This window comes from Amphiprion ocellaris, chromosome 14 (assembly GCF_022539595.1).
Source record: "Amphiprion ocellaris isolate individual 3 ecotype Okinawa chromosome 14, ASM2253959v1, whole genome shotgun sequence".
NCBI classification, from domain to species: Eukaryota; Metazoa; Chordata; class Actinopteri; family Pomacentridae; genus Amphiprion; species Amphiprion ocellaris.
In genome coordinates this window covers 30,281,765-30,306,793 of record NC_072779.1, presented here as the reverse complement: position 1 = coordinate 30,306,793, position 25,029 = coordinate 30,281,765, and the positions used below count along the sequence as shown (strand labels likewise).

The following is a 25,029-nucleotide window of genomic DNA, read 5'->3' as shown; positions in this document are numbered from 1 at the left end:
TTTGTGTAAATAAGAAAATTCCAGCTCCACAGTGCAGATCTCTGCGGGCAATTTATTTGAAGAAATTGCCGCAGACACGCACAAGATGATTTTAACTGGTCGTTTCATTAAAAGGTCCACAGACCCCCAGATCTACAGCTGTGCCCTGCAAGAACAGGCCCGGTGGGAAACGCCAATGTGCTGAATAGTGAAATCTCACCTCGGGATCGCGGATAATGAAATCTGGATAATAGTTCTTGATGATTTTCAACCAGCCGGGGATCTTGCTGGGCTCCTGCACGAAGACACATAAACACACACGCGGAGGCACAAAAGATTAATTTTCGATTTTATTACATCAGCTCAATATTCCAGGCGAGCCTCTAAGTGGATCCTCTCTGACCTTGCTGATTTTGATCACATCCAGCTCTTTCTGGAGCCTGGCCAACATGGCGTCATCGTAGCCTCCGGAGCACTTGGTGACTGTGCACCATTTCTTGGAGTCTGGGTCGTAGCAGCCCATCAGGAAGCTGGACATGATGCCCCCTGGTGGGTAGAAGAACACATGTAGCATGAGGAGAAACATTTAACCGCTAAATGTATCCGTTTTCATTGTATATTCCCACAAAACTAACCCCTTCAAGCTGCTCTTTACTGCGTCCCTCTGTTTTTTTTTTCTCCCGCACTATGTTATGACAAGTGTTTTCATCTGATCCATTGTTTCTGCTCTATTAGCGATGAGCCATATCATTAGCCACGCTTTGAGAATTGTACCTTTGTTATTGCATTCGTTATGTTTCCATGATGCTACACGCTCATTACCCAGCCTCCTGCACATCCTGTTCTACTTGTGTGTTTCACCCAATGGCGTCGTCTCTTTACGCAACACATCGGATCTGCACATTTTTCACGTGAAATGCCCTCATGCTGTTTTATAGTGCGGCAGTCTTGTTAATTTCACTCAATCAATACACAACACATGCAGAATCCCTGTGTGTTCTCATATTGAATCATATTATAGGGTTTGTTCATATAATAGCCAAATACACAGTGTCACAACTACAAATCATCATTAAAACAATACTGCATCATTAAAAATTAACAGTAATAGTACAACTGTTGGAACTCCTCATCCCATAAGAAGTGACTAAACACAAAAGAAAAAGGAAATTGTCAACATAAATAAGATGCAGACTCTTTTCAGCCCTATTCAGACATGCTACATGAGCACCAGTCTGGTGACTTTTACGTTAACACTCTTCTTGGCTTCATTAAGACGTACCCATTAAAATGACAGAGAGAGCCACAGTTCATGGGTGATAGTTGGTATACATGCAAGATTGGACATAATGCATAATAATGTCCCAATAAACAAAAGGACTAAATGCAAATATGCTGTGCACCAAGGATTTAACAGCAGTTAATAAAGTGTGATTGTCTCCATGTCAGGGATCATTTATAATTATGAGTACAGGGGGTCCTCGGTGTACGACGTTCTCAACTTACTGCATTTTGTCGTTATGTCGGAACTGGTTATGTGGAACTAGTAGGTGAGCGGAGCGGACGAATACGTCGTCACGTGGCGCTATAAGAAGAAGATGGCTTTGTTTTGATGCAGCGGTTGTACGCCACATTGGACTGTGTTATGTACAGGGGATGCGGAGGAGAGTGTGAGTTCCGACTTACGGTGAAAATCGACTTACGTCGCGCCATAGGAACGGAAATCCGACGTAAGTCGAGGACCCACTGTAATAAATGAAGTTACTGCTATTGTTGCAAGCATGTAAATGTGCACAACTTTCTTCTTTAATGCTGCAGGTATTTAATAAACTCAGGTGAAAGATTCCTACAAACAGTTGGAGGCAACAAACTGAACTTCAGCCTCTATAAACATTTGCTCAAAACCTGCATTGCATTCATTATTGGTTAGTCTCTGTAATCTAACGTTAAAGTCTGTGTTCACTGCAGGAACTTTTTATTTTTATGGACATTTCAGTTTGTAATAGATGGTAAAATGTAGGGCTAAGTAAATGAAGTAAGTGGTTTTGACAGAAAAGTTAAGTTTTTAGGCCAATATTGGAGTTAAAATATCAAATAAAAGTCTACCCTGAATCCTTTAACATAACTTTAAGTACTTCTGCGTGCAATGTGTAAATGTTAGTTGGACGTTTACCGAAAAGTAAGCAGGATCCTCATTGAGACGTGAAGCTGAGACGTTCAGCTGCAGTCAGATTAACAGAAAGGAGTGCATGTCTGCTGTAGTGGATGGTTTAATCTTTACATACCGTTTGATCCTTTCCCGTAGAATGCCCCCAGCACCACCAGGTCAGCCGTGTCCGCCATCGCTCCTTCATTCAGATAGTCCTTCTTGACTTTCAGCCAGTGACGTTTTCCCGGCTCGTAGCTGCCCTGAGAGACAAAAATCAAATAAACCCTTAAAACAAAAAAAAAATCACCAAAATGACACCATTTATCAGAGCAAGAAACAGTAAAAATGAAAAGAATTGCCAGATTTTCAACTTTCTGACAGTAGTTGAAGTTGTTGTGTGTGACTTTGAGTTTTCTCTGGAAAATGAGCCAAATCTAAGCTTTAAAATATGATATTTAATCGAACTTCTAGCTATTATTGGCCAGGACTGCTACGAAAAATGAGCCAACACCAAGCAAAAATATGATGGGTGACAAAAAAATCCCAAAAATTGCTTGGTTGCTTGGTGTTTGGAGGGTTACACACACAGTCATCAGCTTCTCTCAACTGGAAATGTAATGAGCAATAAAGCAACTCACCTTTATGTCTTTTAGCACGAGGCCTTCAAGTCCCTCCCTGATGACACGAGTTATCATCTCAGCCAGATCTCCTGCCCTCTGACACACATAGATACATGTAATAAAATGAGCCAGAGATGTACAGAATATATACAGCAGAAAACCACCACACTCAAGAGTTACACTTACAGTGACGTGCTTCATCTCTGAGAACAGGATCCTGTTGGGGACTTCAACCATGTTGTCATGGAGGAACTTCCTGCGTTCACTCAGAGGCCTGGAGGACATGTGGAAGTTGATAAGCCAGATTATACAACTTACAATTAATTCAGAGAATGTAAATGTCTTGGAATGTTCTGTTTTTTAAAAAATAAAAGCAAGACACAAAAACGCTCTTTACATCAGGGTGTTTAGAGGGTTGAGACATTAAATTTAAAACCTTTTTAGACCATATTTTCATTTCACTGACATCAGAAGGTACAAGACTTTAGTAGCACCCTGGCTGCTAATTCAAGATCATTTTAATTGAGTTTTAGTTGCAGTGATGTTAGTTCTTACAGCTAAATAGCTAATGTTTCTGTGAACTACATCCTCCCACAAAATTTAAACCAACAAACCAAAGAAAATAATAGACAAAGAAAAGTTTCCTGCTCATTTTTCACTAAGCAACACTTGAGGTGATGCACCACCTCTATATGTTCACAGTTCTAACTCCTAGTACAACTGAAAGTCCTCAGATTCATCCTCTTTTCTCCAAATGAGGCCTGCAGCTAATCAAAGGTGATGCAGTTCAATGTTATCTGAAAGGGCTCAGTAATGTTTCATGAAAACTAAGTAGCATTTGCAGTGTTTTTAAGACCTCTAAAAGATGGATTGAAAGACTTCACAGCAATTTTCTGGGGCGATTAGGGACTTAATTTTTCATAATTTAATTTTGGCTTTAAAGAGTCCGCAGGCAGCTTGTTACACGAAGCGTGGTTCTCACATGAATGTGAATTTGAAATGATGTGAAGGGTTGTTCTCAATGTCTTAAAAATCAGTCCTAAAAATGCAAAAGATACCTTTAAATAGACTGAAATTAAAATGCAATCTCCACTAGGGCTGAAACGATTCTTCAAGTTATTTGATTACTAAAATTCCCTGAGGCCAAATTTTGTGAATCCCAAGGACACTAACTGGACCCAGACTTCATCCTACACAGACCTGGACCGATACCCAATAAATTATAAGGGGATTTTAAATTTGACGAGACGCTTCTATTTTAAACGGCGCAGCACTTCTAATGTTAACGACGTTTAGCAGATCAGAGGACTGAACCACAAAGACAGTTCAACATAGTCAGGCTTTCTTTGTGTGAGTCGGCTCAACAAAAACTAAAACCTCAGTCAGAGTTAACAGGTATGAAGGTGGTTTTTAACTTTCTTTGTTAACTCAGACTTTCTGCTTCAAACTGGAGCGTTTAATGCTTCAGTTGACTCGTTTTCTGCACAAAATGAACGGATTGCAAACAGGCTGTTTTAATGGAGAACAATGAGGAACATAAAACATTTTTGGCGGTAAAAAGCTGCTACTGGAAACATGTAAGACACGAATGCTGGTAGAAAACTGTTAAACGTGCGTTGATATATTTAGTTTATCAATCAATGCAGCAGATTACTTCTAATAGACAGCTGCACAATAAATCTATCAAACTTCATATATTCAAACATGTTATTGTATTGAAGTGCATGTAGGTCTGACACTGACTCATAATGAAGGAAATCACTTTAATTCGTGGCCAAATCAAAGTGAAACTAAAGTTACTGATTGACTATTCTCTGTAACACTGGAAATTTCCCCTGACATGGGAAACCATAAAGGACTATTATCTTAATAAATATTAATAATCAGTTTTCTTATTTGTATTCTATCAGCTGCAGTGGCAGCAGTTTAAATGGACCAGACATAAAAACATATTTATGTGATTTCTGGATCATCAACTAAATACATGTGGGGCTCCCATGGCTTTGAGTTTTAGATGAATACCCTTGTACTATACTATATATATGTACAATAGCCCTGTACTATACTATATATGTACTATACTATATATGTACTATACTATATATGTACAATAGCCCTGTACTATACTATATATGTACTATACTATATATGTACTATACTATATATGTACAATAGCCCTGTACTATACTATATATGCACTATACTATATATGTACTATACTATATATGTACAATAGCCCTGTACTATACTATATATGTACTATACTATATATGTACAATAGCCCTGTACTATACTATATATGTACTATACTATATATGTACAATAGCCCTGTACTATACTATATATGTACTATACTATATATGTACAATAGCCCTGTACTATACTATATATGTACAATAGCCCTGTACTATACTATATATGTACTATACTATATATGTACAATAGCCCTGTACTATACTATATATGTACTATACTATATATGTACAATAGCCCTGTACTATACTATATATGTACAATAGCCCTGTACTATACTATATATGTACTATACTATATATGTACAATAGCCCTGTACTATACTATATATGTACAATAGCCCTGTACTATACTATATATGTACTATACTATATATGTACAATAGCCCTGTACTATACTATATATGTACTATACTATATATGTACAATAGCCCTGTACTATACTATATATGAACAATACACCACAGATGTCGTGTTCCACTAGGACAGTTATTTCTGTTGCACAGCGCACTCACTTCCTCTTTTGATGCTGTAACACGCATGCCAAGCGCAGAATCCAATTACTTGATTACTTGTCAGAATACTCAATTACCAAAATAATCGATAGCTGCAGCCCTAATCTCCACATAAAACCATAATCCAAACACACAGAAAATCACAAAGATAGAAATGATGACGCAGTCAAATTGTTTGCTAAAGTTTGGTCGTAGTATCTTATTCACAGCTGCATTCATCTTATCAGGTGTTATTCTTTGTGAAGTGGAACACAAACTTGTTTTTAAAGAAGGGTGTAGTAACAACAAAACACATTACCTCTCCATGAGACTCACACCATTGAAGTAGATACAGTCGAAAACAAACAGGCACACGTTGGCATCTTGAAAGGCTGCTTTCTGAAGGGAGAGCAAAGTCCCAAGTGTGACAACAATGACTGGTCGAAAAGCTGCTTGACAAATTTGTTCTGCCGGAAAAAAAAAAGAACAAATTGGCTGCGGTGTTCTCACCTTGTGTACCCCCAGGGTCCCAAAGGGCAGGGGTTTACTGGTCTTTGTGTCAATTAGGAGGACTTCAGCATCCAGGATCATACTGTGGCCGCCAGGAAAAGCCTGAGGGATGTAGTTCTTGAAATGTGCCACCTGAAACACAGCGTTGACACTCAAACAGGAGGTTCGGTTACAGAGCACAAACAAGAAGCATTTCAAAGAACTATTACAACAAGATCTGAGATACTGGCACCTCCACTGGCCTTTAATAGGATAGACTCTGTAAAAGCAATTTATCCAACACCCGAGGCGCATTATTTTCAACTTGATGCAGATTAAAAATGTTAAAAAGTATAGATGAAATGTCAGATTGAGTCTTCATCATCTGGGCCTGTGTCCACCTTCCTTTTTCCTCACAGTCTTTAGTGAATGAGCTACACAGTTCTACCGTCATACCATTTATCAGAATAAAAAACATTAGGAAAGCTAGACTGTTGTAATTACACTCCACTCCCACCTCCACAGAATGTTAACCTAACATTAACATAAATTGCCTAATTACAGTGGCAGAGGGTGCATAATCTGCCGTTTAGCTGATGGGCTGCATTTACAAGGCTGGTCACACGAGGCGAAATGTCTGCAGCCTCCGGGTCAGAGCGCTAAAACTGGTCCAGAGACACCATAAACAGCAGGTTTCACAATATCAGAAACAGAAAGCAAAGCATGAACTTCTACGTCTGAGATGAGAGATGGCTTATGTATATCCTGCATAAAACCATACTGCTGCTTCTCCCTTGTTCTCAGCGTTCCTCACTTCGAAGATTACTCTGAGGGACGTTTAGTGAGCACAGCAGCAACATCTAGTGGTTTAAAGGGGCTAATGAATGTGATGCGGAGCCGTTTATCCCCTCGCTCTCGGCATCATGCTGAGAAAGCAAAACGCTGGAAAATCACTGTGGGAAATGTCTGAATTTCACGCCAGGAAAATACCTTTAAGCCACTAATCCTGCAGGAGTAAAACCTGAAGACATTGCATGCTGATGTGCATTGTCATACTAATCAGTAAATAGCTTCACGGGCTGCGGGCCTGCGCATTTGCATTTGTGCTGCCTGCGATAAGACTGACTTTGTGTGGCAACACCGGTTTGAGGCTGCGGCTGAAGTAGTTGAAGATGTCTCCGCTCTTGTGGACCTGCACGCGTTCTCCATCGTACTTGATCTCCGAGTACATCCCGTTGGGGCACTTCTTCATGGCGTACTCGACTGATTTACACGCCTCTGCCTGAAATCACAAAAGGAAAACACAAATATTTCAGCAAAGAACCAAATGCGTATGAAAAGTTTCCCCTGAAAGCAGCCTTAGACTACCATTCAAAAGTTTGGGGTCACTTAGAAAGGTCCTTATTTTTGAAAGAAAAGCATTTTTTTTCAATGAAGATAAAGTTAAATGAATCAGAAATACAGTCTAGACATTGTTAATGTGGTAAATGACTGTTCTAGCTGGAAACAGCTGATTTTAATGGAATATCTCCATAGGGATACAGAGGAACATTTCCAGCAACCATCACTCCTGTGTTCTAATGCTACATTGTGTTAGCTAATGGTGTTGAAAGGCTCATTGATGATTAGAAAATCCTTGTGCAGTTATGTTAGCACATGAATAAAAGTGTGAGTTTTCATGGAAAACATGAAATTGTCCAGGTGACCCCAAACTTTTGAACAGTAGTGTATATCTTGAACTTCTCACATGATTATTCTGATTTATTATGATGTAAGTGAACAGTTTTGGCCATCATTCTGTCAGTAATACAACACATTGACCAGATTACCTTCACAAAAAGAAAGCATTGGCGGCATTTCAAGTGTGCTCGCATTTGGTTCCACCTCCAAGTACAGAGATGAGATAATACCTGACGATAAACAGATTGCAGATGATGTCCAAAAACCAAAAATAAGGCCCACTTGTTGCATCTAGGTTTGGGTTTTTCATTAAGTAAAGAGCAACAACAACAAACAAGACAGCAACAAGGCCAGTTCTTTGCTCAGCAATGCTTCATCATGAGATTTGTGGAGTTTTGTTTGTGTTAGTGTTCTTGAAAACTTAATTAATTCCTTTCAATATTGCACCGATATATGGTCTAGTAATATTGCATTGCTGCATTAATCGATATGGCTGTGCTGACAATGTGTCTGCACATTCACCTGCTGCTCTGCTCGCGCTACGCTAACATAATTTCACAGCGCACCAAGCTAAATTACACTTGTCCAAACTCTTTTCAACTCAGTTCGTTTTTTTTTTTCCTCTTCCTAATGTGTCTGCTGGATATACAGCAGCAGAAGGTGACGTGGCTCTTCATCTTCTGGAAGCTAATGTGAAGGAAAGAAAAAAGTTAAGACTGATAGCACTGAAGTTGTGCGTCTGTGGACCGTCGGGAAATTGAGCTGTGCTACTCATAATGTAAAATGTAATATAGATGCAGGGAAATTCCATTCTCTTCTCTTTAATAAAGTTTAATTAAAAGTCTCCTGCATAATGTGCAATTTAATGTTCTGTAGGATTTTTGGAAATCCACTTGAAGCCTTTGAGCAAATATTAATAAAGAGGTTCAACAGTGCCTTTAAAATAAGGACAAATGCATTAAATTACCACTACCCATATTTTTTGTTTCATTATCTGTACCTCATTTTATCTCTTGAAAACCAAACATAGCCCAGCAGCAATTACTGCCATTTACTGGAAATCTATTACCACTTTGTTCCAGCAGATAAGCCACATACCTTGCTCTAAAGAAAAAAGAGATTATTCTAGTGCTTTGTACAAAATGTATAATGAATCAGCGATTAAGGAACCCAAATTATGCACACTTACAGGTGTGTAGTTTTATTTCTTAGGTCAACTAGAATATGTTTGTATGTTTTTATGCTGAAAAAACATCATTTTTCTCATCCTGTACATGGCTGTAACACCTCCTCTTTCTGTCTGAAACACTCCGTTTTAGTTGCTGTCTCTTTAAGTCTGCTCTGATCGGTCAGCTGGCAAAAACAGGTAACGTTGGTTGGTTACATACCATATCCATGGATTTATAAGTTTACTTAGTTTACATGTAGCTCCATTAGAGGTGGCTCTAGCTAGGAAATAAAGGCAGACTGCAAGGAAGCTGCACATTCTTTGTTTGAGGACCAAATTAGCCACTGAGCAGGTATTATGCTAATGTGTTACATGATGATGTAAACAGTGGCGGAAGAAAAGCCTGGATTTAAAATGAAGCGTTTCTGTGAGAGAATAACTCTCTTTAAATGTGTAAATATTAGGGCTGAGACTTTAAAGCATTAATTTCGATTAATTAATTACAGAAAAAATAACACGTTAAAAAAAATGACGCATTTAATGGCACCTTTCTCAGTTCCCTAATTTCTGGCACACCGCTAACATTGATGAACACTCCAGTCCAGTAGCTGGCGGTAATGAACCTAAAGTCTGTTTGCCAGCTGTGAAGAAGATACAAAGAGAAAGTTTGGTGAATAGTGAAGGAAGACGAGACCACATTGAGCATGTTGGGCAGGAAGTTTTCTTTTTAAAAAGAAGTGCTTAAGTTTCCAAAAAGTCTTAAAATGTTGAATATAATTGCTATAATTGGACTTTGAGTTTGCAGTATTCGGTGAATGTAGTAGACAGATGAAAACTACAGATAAATATAAACGAAACATAAACATTTTGGTTGTTTCAGTTCACGTATATGTCTATTCATCGATTCAGTATCAACCAAAATTTATTTGAATCGAAAAACTTTGCTTATTGTGTGACAAAAATGTGATTAATTGTGATTAATTAATTACAAGGCCTCTAATTAATTAGATATATATTTTTTTTAGTCACCTCCCACCACTAGTAAATATATCTATTTATTTTCTGTACTTGTTTTATTATTCTCTTTACCTTATTCCTAGAGTGAGACCGACAGCTGAAACCAAATTCCTTGTATGTCGTGGACGTAATTGGTCATTAAAGCTGATTCTGATTCTTTGGCAAGGACTGTGCAGACCTTTTGCATGCTCAAAAACACGATAAGAAACAAAAGCAAAGGGGAAAAAAACCCAAAAAGCATAATATTAGCTCTATAAATTAAGTAATTGATTGGAAGACATCATTTTATCTATCTCACATGTCTTAAGTGATTTATGAGGTCGGAAATACCAGATGTCATCAATAGGTTATTGTGCAATAACTTGTGTGTAAACAAGTAAACACAGAAAAGGTAGTGATTAAAACAGAATGTTTTTGTCAGCATCATCAGGGTTTCCTCTACATTCATACATCATCCCAGCCGATGCTCCTTCAAATGTCTTTTTTTTTTTAAATCGTCACAAATACTCCACCGCCGCTTGTCTCCACCTTCACAGCAGTCTTGCTGTGTCAGGGACTCGCAAGTACTAAGGTAAACTACAGATAACTACTTTGCTCAGTATCTACTCTTTGAGGGGTTAATATGATGTTAATTACTTGCGAGAGCACAGCCCTGAAGGTGACGTCACGTCAGGGAGCAGGGAGCCTGACGCCGCTGCTGAAAAAGTCCTAGAGGAAACACTGATCTTTTTCTATAAAGCTCATGTTTAGCCATGTTTTGAATACATTTCATACATTCTTTCTGTTTTTAGGCCAAATTATCTCAGACTGTTCTTCACATTACAATGGATCAAACATGTCACCACATAAGAACTTAGAAAGATAAATGGGGAACAAGTGCATACAAATATACGGTACTCACCAACATGGGCTGGACGGGGGTCATAAGCGTGGCCTCCACAGTGAGGAGTTTTCTGGGTCCGGAACCATTGGACGCCTCCTGCTGATTCCTCAAAACTCTTTCAATCACATCACCCAGGTTACGGGAGGCCTTGAAGGCTTCATAAGCGTTTGGATCCACAGCATCCAAGCTGCATAAAGAGGCAATAATGAAAGGTTGGTATAAAAAAAACATTAAAAAAACAAGCTCTTTCTGTGGTGTGTTGATAGAACAGGGTGCATATTAAGACACAGACACTTACACGTGTTTTGCGCCGGCATTCATCTTCAAGTCGTGCTTAATTAGACGAATGATGCATTTCAGGTCATTACTGGTGCATCTGTGATGAAGAGGGAATGCAAATTATCACCCGGGTAAAAACAGAGGACCATATGCCAAAGTATTACAGCATTTAAGAAGCAGAAATCTAAAAGTTTAAGGAGTCCAAATAGCATTACTGAAGAGGAGACTATACACTGATAAGATTACTGGCAAACAATTCACAGAAACTGTGCAATTTCAGAGAGAACCTGCTTCATTCCAGTCATTTTGAAGATAAATGCTTTAAAAGTCCCTCTAAAAGAACTGATTAAAGCGTCTAAAAACTCATCTTGGAGTGTCAAAGTTGGATATTTAGAAGCTGTTTCCGTGAAAATGATCCCTTTATGCTTTAATTGCTTAGATATAAATCTGTACCATTGCTTTTTCTAGAATGTGCACCCATGCTCCTTCTCCTCAATAGCAGTAACTCTAGCACACCTACAACTCTACTAAAACACTGAAACACTAACTTAGGCTGCACAATAGCAAGAATTCAGACATACACTAGCATTCAAAAGTTTTGGGTCACTTAGAAAGGTCCTTATTTTTGAAAGAAAAGCAGTATTTTTCAATGAAGATAACGTTAAATGAATCAGAAATACAGTCTAGACATTGTTAATGTGGTAAATGACTATTCTAGCTGGAAACAGCTGATTTTTAATGGAATATCTCCATAGGGGTACAGAGGAACATTTCCAGCAACCATCACTCCTGTGTTCTAATGCTACATTGTGTTAGCTAATGGTGTTGAAAGGCTCACTGATGATTAGAAAACCCTTTTGCAATTATGTGAACATGAATAAAAGTGTGAGTTTTCATGGAAAACATGAAATTGCCTGAGTGACCCTAAACTTTTGAACAGTAGTGTACGTACAAAACACCAAAACAGGATTGGTTCCTTAGGTGTGCTACATATGAAACCCTGGAAGTCTTAATTTTAACAATCCAGCCACAACCATTACATATACACTGTAAAATACAATAAATTGCTGTAACAACTTTGTCAGCTTGAGTAAATGTGTCTGTTTCACTGCAACATACAGCAGAGACACACAGTAGAAACTCTTACACTGAATCCAAATGAAATAAGTATACATAATTTGGTATAAAAACATTAATAAAATACTTAGTTATGGTGTACATTTCCAGTTAGGTATGGGAGGTCACTCTCAGGCCAACAGTTTCAAAGGAAGGGACTCACATGCACAAACATTAACTGGCATGTATTCTCGGATAAACCAGCTACCACAGAACAGAATAAAGAACAAAGGACTCCATTAGTCGTCTACGTTTTTACATAACAGATGATTGTTTCTTGCTCCATTAACGTTCAAGATCTTGTATATAGAACTTTGAAGCGATACAATTTCAATTCAAGTGGCGTGCTTTGCCCTGCTGATGCCGTACAACGCAAGAAGACCTTTTATTTAGTGCAGCACAAAATAATGGTTCTGTCTGCTTACAGCCTGCAAGATGCAATTTATGACAAACACAGTCTGTTGTCTGCTGCTGCAGAGGGTAGAATGTCAAATAAAGATGTCTGTATAATGTGTGTGTGTGTGTGTGCGTGCGTGCGTGCGTGTGTCTTAGACATGCCCGAGGCAGACAATCTAAAAACTGCACAAATGCCAACTGTAAGGAGGCAGTGCAAGAAAACAAGTGCAAACAAATAATAGTATCACTTACAAATATTGCAAAAAGGAATCACAAAACATGTCTCCCTGGCTTTTATTGAGCTATTTGAACCTTCGCTGGCAGTAAAACGAGGGCAGCATGCGGAGCGAAGCAGCTACAAAGCACAAGGCTGGCGCGCTCACTGGTGTTATTCGTGTGAATTACCATATGCATCGTATTTTACTAGCCGGCCTTACTTTTTGGAGATGTCCTCCAGCTCTGTCTGCTGCTCGTCCTCCTTTGTCAGCTGGGCGAGGCGGGTCAGGGATGCGTCTACTTCTTGGATGGTCAGAAGGCTCTTGGCGGCTGGAGGAAATGATTTACTGTCCTCGAAAAACATCCTCACTGTCTCAGACACGTCACCCTTAGAACACAAACAAACAGACTGTATTTTACAGATGCAGTTTTTGACATTTTGGTCCTCTGCCATCCCCAAGATACAATGTCAAGAGACTATGATTGGCTTTGAGACAGACATTTTCAGTGAGACTGCTTTGGATAACTGTACATTTATTGAATGAAGTGGATTATGTTGTTTTTTGCTATAACAACACAATCCTCATTTCTAATCCGCCCGATTTGACTCCCTGTGAGAGCTTACCCTGCTCAAAAATTATATTAAAATTGAAGGGATGCTGTTTTTATTTGAGATTCAGTTGCAGACGCTGCTTGACCATAACTAGACTTTCAGAGATCCTTACAAGTGTTGCAGGAGCACTAGGAGCAGTGTGTCACTGCACAAGATTAGAACTTAGATGGAGATGCTTTTATCCCAAGTGACGTACATCTGAGAGTAGAAACAACACAAGCAAGGATCTAGTCAGGAGAAAACAACCTGGATAAGTGCCATAAAACAAGTCCATGTGTGTTAAGAAGACCATGGTGCCTACAGGCAGTGCGAGATGTAATAGGAAATTTTCAAATTATTTGCAGTCTGTCAAGTGCACAGATGTTCAGTGAAGAGCTGAGTTTTTAATCTTTTCTTAAAGACTGAGAGGGACTCTGCAGATCGAACAGAGTTTGGTAACTATTATTATTTATTCGAAATTCAATCGAAGAAGCTGCTTGACCACAACTAGACTTCCAGGGATCCTTTTAAGTGTTGGAAGACCACTTGGAGCAGTGTGTCACTGCACAAGATTAGAACTTAGATGGGGAAGGCAGGTAAATTTAAAATCAAGTACAGTTTTTCCTGTTTATAGGTGCAGCCAGTGAACGTTTTGAATGACACCTCACGTGATCTACTTTAGAATATTCACAAAGCACAAGATGTCATGTGTTACAATAAAAAGATGACAGACTTAAACAGGGGCTATAGTCCCCAACGCAGTGGTCTGGGTTCGATTCCACCCGACGGCCCTTTGCTGCAGGCCTCTCCTCATTCTTCCCCCTACTTTCCTGTCTGCCTCTCTACTAACCATCTAATAAAGCCAACAAAAGGCCAAAAATACCTTTAAAAAAAAAAAAAAACAATAAAAAGATGTCTGACCTGCTCCAGATCGCGCACCATGTCGTCCTGGTTACATCTGAATATGCGGCTGAAGAGTTTCACAATCTGCTTGTCATTGAGGTTGTAGACGCTTTTTACGACGCCCGGCAGGAGCAGCTTCACAGTCAAGTAAAGATCCCCCTGGAACTTATCTAAGAAAGAAGTTGAAGCTGACGATGATGTTCTGAAACTTGCTGATATAAACAAATAATGATTAATAAAAGACACACCGACCTCCAACCGAACCCTTCTTCAGGAACTTCTCAATAACCTGTGTCTTCACGTTGTAGCTGCTGTTTTCAGCCACCATAGCGCAGAGTTTGCGAAACTCTCTGAAGAGGCAGTCTTTGTGCTGAGGGTCACAGAGCCGAGTGGACAGAGCGCTGCCTTGGCTGCTTTTGGCCGAGGAGGAGGAGGACGGTCCGGGGCTGCTGGAGCTACCAGCCTTCGCAGCTGACAGGAGAGTCAAGTGGAACAGCACATGAGGCCATAGTTTACTGATCTGTTTCAAGGGGTTAGTCTGGTTTCAGAGAAGTTTCAGCCTTTGTACTTGAGCACAACTTCTCTAAAACTTCTTCAGAATTACAGTTTGGAACGGTTGTTTCCAAAATCTGTCATATCATTCATTTGGTGCAAGAGACATCCTGTTCCAGCCAAGCTGCTCAGATTGAATGCTGTACTCTGAGTTTTCCCTGCATATTGAAATTTAACCCAGTGAACCCGTAAGTATTTTAAGGGTAATTTCTCTTTATTTTGAAACTTGTATCATCATGATTAGGGATAACGATATGTCCCGTATTGTTGCTGTTTTATCAGAACTCTAGGACAGGGGTGTCAAACATGCGGCCCATGGGCCATAAACCACCCGCCAGAGGGTCCAATCCGGCCAGTGGGATGACTTTGTAAAGTATAAAAATTACAGTGGTGACATTAACTGCAAACTGTAAATTTGTAAATTTATAATAATTTCTTGACCTTGACAAGTTGTTTTGATCATAAAGTAAAAAATTACATTGCTCATTGTTCTTTTGTCGTTTTGTGCCTTGTTTTTGTAATATTTTGTCTTGTTTTGTTTTTTTATCTGACTTTTGTCGTTTGTCTTGTTTTTGTTTCTCGTTTTTGTCCCTTTGTATTTCTTTTTTGTCTTGCTTGTGTTTTTTGTCTTGTTTTGTCATTCTGTGTTCCGCTTTATTCGCTTTTTTCGTCTCGCTTGTGTTGCTTTTTCATTTTTTGTCGCTCTGTGTCTCGCTTTTGTAATATTTTGTCTTGTTTTTGTTGTTTTTTGGTCTGTTTTTTTGTTGTTTTGGTCATAAAGTAAAATACTATATCATTCAGTTCCAGATACCTGTGACTAAATGTTTTGTTCCTTTATAGATACTTTGTGATCTGGAAGTTGTAATGTGTAAATGATAAACTGAAGCATAATGTTTTTAAAATTGCACTTATTTTTCTTAAGAAATTTCAAGTTGTTCATGATGTTTTGTAAAAAAGATAATTCAATATACATTTTCTGAATGTATATTTTTACACTAAAGCAAAGGAAAATTTTGGAGTTGTCGTTAATTATAGGTTATTATGCTGTGGTTTTACTGGTCCATTTGAGATCAAATTGGGCTGAATGTGGCCCCTGAACTAAAATGAGTTTGACACCTCTGCTCTAGGACATCCAGATCGTTCATCATTTAATGTGATAATAGTTGAAGATTTCTTATATTAGCCATGGAAAACTAAGATTCTGTATTGCAAACATGTATTGCACTCTAAATTTCTGGCAGTACAGACATGTTTTTAAGTATATAGGGCAGACTGTAGGGAATCTGGTAATATCAGAACCTCGTGGCAGCAACCACCCATTCAAATGTCCCTTTCAACTTTCGATGGTACTTTCTGTACCTATCAGGGTTCGATTCCAGAGAGGGAGCCTGAGAAATGGCTACAACATCCAAGGAAGAAAGCTGGTGCACAAATCACCAACACCCAACTCGTGGAGGTAGTGCCCAAAATAACAATAAAGGACTCTTTCGAGGCCATGTAATTGGAATGAGTACACTTTCTTTTAAAAGGAAATGTTTTGCACGATTGAAAGAAGATTGCACAGTTCTGGGATTTTTAAACTTTTTTAGGTAAAAAAAAAAAAAAGGCTTCAGAAAAGGCTTCAGAAAGTTTACAGCAGGATGGACAAACTTGTAAAATTTTTGGATAAAAGGGATGTTTCTAATGAAATTTGTAATGTTTTTGTAAATGCTGTCCATCGAGCTCTGAGTTCATCATCATTCCCACATTTCAGACCGATATCCCACTTGTTTCATTAATCTGTCGTTAGCTGAACCGTTGTGTTGTGGTTTTATCTCGTTAAAATAACTCGTTAAAGTTTAAGGAACTTGTGGTAGCACATTACTCTGTCGTAGAGGTGTTTACTGTGCTGCAGATAGCTTACTTTTAGAAACTTGAGCTGAAGCTGCGTGAACATGAAGAGTTATCAAGCACCTGTGTAACACATTATTCACTGTGAGCAAGAATTTAACCTTAAAGAGGTTCTCCACTGATTTCAGATGGTGTTTTAACATCTTAACAGTAGTTTGAGCTGCTGTGATAAATTGATTCAACATTTAACCCTTTAATGCAAAATGTGGATCAAGAGATACCCTTTATCCATTGAATTTGGGTCACTTTTGACCCATGTTGTGCATCAAAGGGTTAAAGGCTGAGTTTGACGATCTGGAAATTACAGATATAATAAAAACCTATTAAATTCTTATTCCAGTCCATGTTTGTCTTCTGAATGTACCCCAAGTTTTGAGTCATTTTGAACAATTCCTGTCATTTTAGCAAACGGCTTTCAGTAATATTATCCAATTTTTGAAATTTTGGCAAAATTTTAAGTTGTTTTAGGCAATATTTGAGTAATTTTATACAAGTTTTAGTCCTTTTGGAGATCCATGGAGGTTTACTCAGTCTGCCATCAACAGGTTTTACTCTTTGCAATAGAAGTTTTCTCTCTTTACTCTCAAGTTTTTAAGTCATTTTGCAAAATTTTTATAATTTTAGCAAAATTTCACATTATAATTATTACATACGTCAGATACTCTATGACTTAGCAATTTAAAAAAGTATGTGCTCAGTGGGTAACGGAAATCAATATCACAGCAATACAATGACGTATTCGCATACAATAGCCTACTTGCAGAGGCACACCTTCAGGAGAGGCTGAAGGATTAACAGTGTTTGCACTCCTGCTGTTCAAGCTTCAAATGTCAGTTTATGTCAACCTTACACTGTCGCTGAAACTTCAAAAGTAGTTTTGGTTGTTTGCTGCTGCAGTCCAGATTGTGTGTTGACTTGTTTAAGTGGTGACTTGAAGATGTGAAACAGGAATCTACTGGGTAGCATGTAAAAGGGATTAAGTAAAATCAAAAGGTGAGCAGCAACACCTCTGTCAGATCATTTTTTACATTCATATTATCCTCCCCTACAGTCACAGATGTGGATTAACAGGTGCAACAGATTCTATTCATGTTATGTGCAATGTTAATTTGACTTCACCAAACATTGCACCTCGGTTCATCAAGCAGCTCTTATTCTCGCTGTTTTCTATCAGTCAAGCTTTGAGTTCAGTGCTCAGTCTAACATCAGCACTTCTAATATCTTCAACTGCCTTAATGTATTTTTAATGTATTTGTTTTAGTTATTTATGTTTCTATGCTGCTCGATGGGAAAAAATGCTTTGCTGTGGCGAAGTAACGATCTGAACTGATGGTTGGATGTAGACTTTGAATCAATCTGTCTGCAGTTTGACAGAGTTAAAATGTGAAATGTGCAATTAAGCGTGCTCCCCTGATTCATTGCATTTAAATCACCTGCTCTTATATTGCGTTAACTGCATTGATTGCTTTTGTTTGAGCAGCTTTCTGTATCATTTCCTAGATTAATAATGGTTTTATATAAATCAGAAGTCATTTGACCCTGGATGTCCCGTCTTACCGGTGAAGCCTGAAAACTTGCGTGGAGCGTTGACGGACGGGTCGGCAGGAGGAGCCATCAGCTGACCAGAGGTGTTCATCTTGGCCTGGACCTTCTTCTTTGGACTCGCATTAACTTTGGCCATCAGGTCTAGAAGATAAAGCAACAAATAAGGAACCAGAATCAACAAGAAAACCCCTTAATCTGGGATGTTAACTATTAAGTGTTCAAAATGCAAGTGAAAAAACGGCTTAAAAGGACCAGTGTGTAAGATTTAGGCGTTCTTACAGGCAGAAATGAAATACAGCATTTACAGTTAAGTTTTCTTTGGTGTAAATCGCCTGTACAAATCATTGTGTTTACATAAAATTAGTAAGAGCCCACCAGGTTTCTACAGTAGCCCAGAATGGACAAACCAAGCACTGATTCAGAGGGGGGTGATGAAGAAACTAAGTCCCAAATCATGGGCTAAAGTCTAAGACTTGACCGTATTCAAAGGTTAAAGATCTCCAAAAAAATCAACAGAAGTCAGCATTCAATGGCAGCAGGACTTATTTGTCAACAAATCCCAGGAGCATTTCTTAGCGGTGACTTATATTCAAGATACTGAGCTGTGCATCATCTTTTATACTGTGAGAGTTGGTCATTTTTTCTAAATCTATTGGTCAGATCATGATGTCAGGTTATCGTATTTCACCATTAGGTCACACTTTACAGAGGAAATGAGCATTAGGCTATCATTAGGTCATGTTTTCCAGAGAACATGCCCAGACATGTTCTAGTCTCCTCCTGTATACTTATCCTTATCTTGTGACAGGTTTTATGCATATTATACCATTATGTATTGTTGCGTTTCTTATATACCTCTTTAAAAAGTTATACTGCCATGAGTTTACACTGTTATGTTTTGAGTACTCCATATATCATTTCTGTCTGTACACCAAAAATACATGTTTTATTTTACGATCTTCCAGCTGTGTGTGTGTCTTCCACAGACACACACACAATGTCATCAAAACATCAGTGATTACCAGAACCTTCATTATTATGTAGTTCATACACGTCTTAATTCTATTCTTCAATTTTAATAGCATTTCCCATAATTATATCATCTTTTACTTTTAATATATTGCACCCAGAAAATATTGCACTACTACTGGCAGCCACTGTAGGTTCTCCTACATTAGGGGTGTCAAACATGCGGCCCGCGGGCCAAAACCAGCCCTACAGAGGGTCCAATCCGGCCTGCAGGACAAAGTGTAAAAATTACAGAGAAGATACTAACTGCAGATTGTAAAACTACAAATTTAAAATAAATTGTAGACCATGACAAGTTGTTTTGATCATAAAGCAAAATACTATATTGCTCATTGTTCTTTTGTCGTTTTGTCTCTCATTTTTGTAATATTTTGCCTTGTTTGTGGTCTTTTTATGTCTGACTTTTGTCTCATTTTTTGTCGTTTTTTTTTCTCTTGTTGTCATTTTGTGTTTATTTTTTGTCTTGCTGGTGTTCTTTATAATATTTTTGTCATTCTGTGTTTTGATTTATTCTTTGTTTTTAATCATTTTTGTCATTTTTTGTCTTTTTTGTCTCTTTTTTGCTTTGTTTTGTGTCTGTCTCATTTTTTGGCATTTTGTGTCTCATTTTTGTAAGATTTTGTCTTGTTTTCATTGTTTTTTGTCTTTTTTTTCTGACTTTTGTCATTTTGATCGTAAAGTCAAATACTGTATCGCTCAGTTTCAGATGACTAAATGTTTTGTGTCTTTGTAGACACTGTGAACTGAAAGTTGTAATGTGTAAATGATAAACTGAGGCATAATGTTGCTGAAATTTAAGTTATTTTTCTTAAGAAATTTCATTTTGTTCATAATGTTTTGTAAAAAGATAATTCCTTAAATGTGAACATTTTCAGAACGTGCTTTGATGCACGAAAACAAAGGAGAAATGTGGAGTTATTTATAGGTTATTATTCTGTGATTTTACTGGTCTGGCTCACTTGAGATCAAACTGGACTGAATGTGACCCCAGAACTAAAATGAGTTTGACACCCCTGTCCTACATGCTTAGAAAGGGACGGGTATTCAGTTGGTTCAATGTCATTACTAGATGCTACTCAGTCCTACACATGGTCCTTTACACAAGAACAAAAATGAAAATTGAATACATCTCAGACGCACTTAATTGTAACATACATACACCTACATATACTTAGAGTGTACTCTATATTTTTACATGCCTACATAAACATCTATACATGATGTTACACAGTCATTTTTTTTGCTGTTTTGTTGTTCATTGATTTTCTTTTTAACCAGATTTTTAAAACAATATTTAAAAGAACTTCTTTTTCTCCAGGAAACCAAACTTTTACTTATGCATCAATAGGTTTTAAAGGTGTTTTAAAATAAATAATTCAAAAGGTAAAAAAATATAAATTAAGCTCATCAACGTTCATCTAATGTGAAAAAATCCAGTGAATACTGCATATGCTCTCGTAGTAGATTAGGCCATCTAATTTCTTGCACTGGTTGAACAGATAAGCAGACAGTGGATGCAGTAAAGTGAACATAAAAAACATTACTAATGGTAACCTCATTCAATATTAAGGATGAAACATTAATATTAATAGCAGAAGTACTCGTTTCAGACATACTATAGTTTGTATGGTCCCTCTGAGTTCTTTTTATTTTGTATCTATCACTTATTAACTTCTTCCACTAGCAGTAGTGAATTAATCAAAACCACACTGCAGTCTCTGGTCAGTTTCTTTGACTGCTGTCTTTCTAAATATATGATAGAGTATTGATCCCATAAATGGGTAAAATCTTCCTTTTTGTTTGCTCAATAGAAGGGTTAAAGGTTCCCAGTGTGTTAGAACCATATAGAATCCACAATAAAATATGTGCAGACAAAAGAAGACAAGAGCAACAATTTTATTAGATAGTATTTTAAATATATTAATATTTGAGTGTGTTTCTGTACCTGAGACGTGTTTATTGATGAGCTCCTTGTCTTCATCCTGCAGCTCCTCCCAGCCCTCCAGATCTGTGATGTCCTCGATCTTCTTTGTGGTGGCTCTTGCCCTTTCCAGCTTCTCAAATATGCACTTCACATGGTACCACTCTTTCATCTCCCCTGCAGACTCACTGAAAGGGTTTGGCACAATCTTGCCTATGCGCACTATGCCTTTCTGGATTTTGTCCTTGCATTTCTTACATCCTGCAGTACCACGCTTGGCATATTCCACGAGGAACCTCTGTTCTGCCATATCTGGCTGTGTACAGAAACACCAGTGCAGGGAAATCCAGGGAGGAGAGCTTCGGAGGAGACTGTGTTTATGGGATACCAAGGAAAAATCACGGGTTTTCCCAGAAAAATTTAGCGAATGAACAAGTGACAGTAGATGTGTAGAGCATGAAGAAACAGAAAAGGCTCTACACACCTTCAAAAGCTGCTGACACCTGACAAGTGTTGTAAGAGGTTGGAGACCTTCACTGACAGTCTTGTGAACTAGTAGAAAAACAGTTTTCTGCATAAGGTTGTCACGGTGGGCAAGTTAGAACCTGAAAAAGCACAGACACATAAAGATTAAAGACACAAACTTTTGGTCAATATAAATGTTGCCTTGATATATCAAACATTACTGAAAACAGCTTAAAGAAAGATTCACTGATTCAGTTTGACCTCATTTCTCTAATCATTGCAGTCATGACAACTAATTGTGTGCAACATTTCAGCTTTGTGTAGCTTCAGTCTAGTAGCACTGCTTTCCAGTGCACACTAACAGGGTTTCTGCAAGGTTCACAAAGCTTAAATGAAGACTTTTAATGCATTGTTAACACCAGAAGGCACTTTAATACCCGTTTTATGCGCATCCTTATATCAGTTTGGGGTTCTACTTTAATATGTGTACATGTTTTATTGTTTTAAAAAAAAAAAAAAAAAAAAAAAACACATTACTTTTCTCATACTTCATATTGCTGCAGCACTTCTGTCATGGCTCTCTAGACACCCTTTCTGAAAAAGCCCAGTCTACTCTTATTTATCATCTGACCCGATGAAAGTGATGCAACTCTGATTACATATCATAACCCAAGATCTATTTCTGCATTGCACCTTAAGCTTTGACTTTCTTGATCATACATCGGTTGAAGCTTCCAACTGCCTTAATTGTGGTTTGCGTCTAATGCATTTAAGTGAAGCTATGAAACACTCCATCAAACTATTGTCTTATTAATACTGATGAAGTGTCTGTTGTTGGTGTACATTGCTATCTTCACTGCCGAGGCCTAATTTAAAATACTATGTTGTGGGACATAATTTATTGTTTTTCTACAACTATTGGAATACAGGCATATTGGAGTGCAGGCATAAAGGTCTAGCTCTGGCAGAAGTAGCCCTCATGAGGAAACAATAGGAGACCGTGAGGAAGCTGTTCATTCTTTGACGGCCAAACTAGTCACTAGGCAGACAATATGCATATGGTGATGTAGAAAGAAAGGCTTGTACTTCAACCAAGGCATTTCAGGCAGGTTAGGAGCAGCATTTTATGTGGGAGAGAACAACGCCCTCTGACATGGACTTTGGGCTGTGTAAATCTGCTGTTGTGATAACACACAAGAGGAAAGGGAAGACCCAAAAAGCATAATGTAAGCACTTCAAAGTATGGTAGGAAACCAGCAGGGACAATATGGTCAAGAGTAATTAATAGTTTGCAGTACTTCTCAATAGCATATAAAAAATAATTTTAATGATATTATTTCAATGAATGCACTTTTGACATATATAAACATCACAAAATGAGCCAATATCTTTGCCCTTATCAGTAAAGAGGCATGGTTTAGGAACTTAAGACATTTAATTTACACATTTAATACCTTAAAGCCTTTGAGAAAAGTAAAATCAATGTTCTTTCAGACATTTCAAAACCTGCAGATAGTCTGAATGATAAGACAAAGTAAGACATCAAGTCCCACAAGCAACTGATGAAAGATTTTTACTGTTTTTAGTCCAATCTATTTTGATTAGAGACACGTTTCATCATTTACAGCAGTTGTGTTATCAACAATATCAGAAATGTACTGAGAACCCCTTGACTAAATAATGAGGATAAAATGGTCAAAAAAGTACAAAAAATAAAGATTACATAGACAGATATGCACATAACATGAATAGTGCATGTCTCTTGAATTTTCCAATTTTGATCTATGTTTGAAGGCATCATCCTGCCAAATGGAGGATCACATGCTGACAAAAGAGATGATCCTTTATTTTAGTGAAATACCTGCTAATTTAACTACAGTTCACCAGAATGCCTTTAGACAGTTTTGTCATATAGCTAACTAAGCCAGCTAACGTACTGAACTACATAACATGCACTATACTTTTTGTAAAACAATAATGCTAACAAAAGGTTGTTGAACTTTAGTTAAACGTATCTTTGGACACACAACGGTAGTTTCGATTTTGTCGTTAACTCTGTATGTTTAAAGACTGCGTAGCTGTTTAATTACATAAATGCACAGATTTCAAATCATCAAAGATAAGTTTGATGACACGAAGGCAAATGTTAGGCTAACAAACATTAGTTGGATGTTAGCATTAGCCGTACTAACTCTGATTCACACACTTAAATACAGCTAACGTAGCTAGCTAACAGTTTGCACATCAACGAGCACAAATAACTGGACTTTTCGCTAATATTCCCACACATACTTGTTCACTGTACCTTTTAGAGGTTGAGTAAATTCTGGTAGTACGGTTTAAACTGCTACGCTTCATTGTTGTTAGCTAACAGCTCACCAGCGTCAAGGTAAATTCAGTTATCATATAAAGACAGAGCAGACTTCCGGTTTGGTTCGACAAAATAAAAGCCATATTAAGGAGAAATTTGTATTTGTTGAATTAAATTAATATTTAGAGTACCTAGAACTCTTGAATAATCCTTATTTATAAAGCGTATGCATATTGCCTCCGATTGTAGATAACATGACGTACCTTACTTATTTCGACTGGAGATATATTTTGCTTTATTTCAAAGCATAAACATTCTCCGGTGGCTTCCAAGTTAACGCTAGCTAACTTGACGCAACTAGCTAAAAGCCAACTTGGCTAAAAGCATGGCTTGCAGGCGGTGGTGCCTTCACGGTGCTCGTTGGCTGATAGACCTTTAAACATGGAGCATTACTGACCTACCGCCACCTGCTGAACAGGAGCATTTAAACTATTTAGAATAGCTAGTAATACAATGGAAATTTGAAGGATTTTTAAGTCATATGCATGCAAAAAAAAGCCAAAACAAAAAGAAAACCTCAAAACAAAACACATCCATGTCAACTAACAACATACTAATTTAATACTAATAATTCAATAATAATAATAATAATAATAATAATAATAATAATAATAATAATAGTAATTAGAACAAGAATGACAAGGATAAAGTAGTTGTGGTAATAGTAATGGTGGTCATAGCAGTAATGGTAGAAAAAAGGGTAGCAGTAGCGACAATAGCAATAGTAGTAGTAGTAATAGAAGTAGTTGTAGTAATAGAAGTAGGAAACGAAGTACAAAAGAGCGTGCAATTAACATGCAGATTGTGCTGGTCGAAGAAATAGTCATGAAGTGCCTAAAATATCGGTATTTACAAAAAAAGTGAAAAAAAACTGTTGCAACATTAGTGGTACTTACAATAAAAAAGAGTATTATAAAGTGCAAGTAGTAGTATAGTAGAATAAAGCAATAATAAAACACAGTATTCAGAAGTGCTATTAGTAGTAGCAATACTGGTCGTAGGAATAGCAACAATGGCAGTACT

General features: G+C 37.7%; 1 protein-coding gene across 1 annotated transcript in view; it reads right to left on the bottom strand.

Annotated features, from left to right (window-relative positions):
• Positions 1–24,050, bottom strand: part of lig3 (ligase III, DNA, ATP-dependent) — a 34,951-nt gene extending 10,901 nt beyond the window's left edge. The window contains exons 1-16 of the mRNA XM_023274666.3: positions 23,941–24,050; positions 21,195–21,775; positions 18,233–18,361; positions 14,486–14,704; positions 14,252–14,403; positions 12,960–13,126; positions 11,030–11,107; positions 10,750–10,918; positions 7,110–7,265; positions 6,005–6,136; positions 5,814–5,893; positions 2,935–3,022; positions 2,767–2,844; positions 2,265–2,388; positions 383–525; positions 200–274 (exon numbers count right to left, since the gene is read on the bottom strand). Of these exons, the coding sequence (XP_023130434.2) occupies positions 200–274; positions 383–525; positions 2,265–2,388; positions 2,767–2,844; positions 2,935–3,022; positions 5,814–5,893; positions 6,005–6,136; positions 7,110–7,265; positions 10,750–10,918; positions 11,030–11,107; positions 12,960–13,126; positions 14,252–14,403; positions 14,486–14,704; positions 18,233–18,361; positions 21,195–21,747 (2,343 nt within the window). The 5' untranslated portion in view covers positions 21,748–21,775; positions 23,941–24,050. The remainder of the gene's footprint in view (positions 1–199; positions 275–382; positions 526–2,264; positions 2,389–2,766; positions 2,845–2,934; positions 3,023–5,813; positions 5,894–6,004; positions 6,137–7,109; positions 7,266–10,749; positions 10,919–11,029; positions 11,108–12,959; positions 13,127–14,251; positions 14,404–14,485; positions 14,705–18,232; positions 18,362–21,194; positions 21,776–23,940) is intronic.
• Positions 24,051–25,029: the final 979 nt, after the last annotated feature.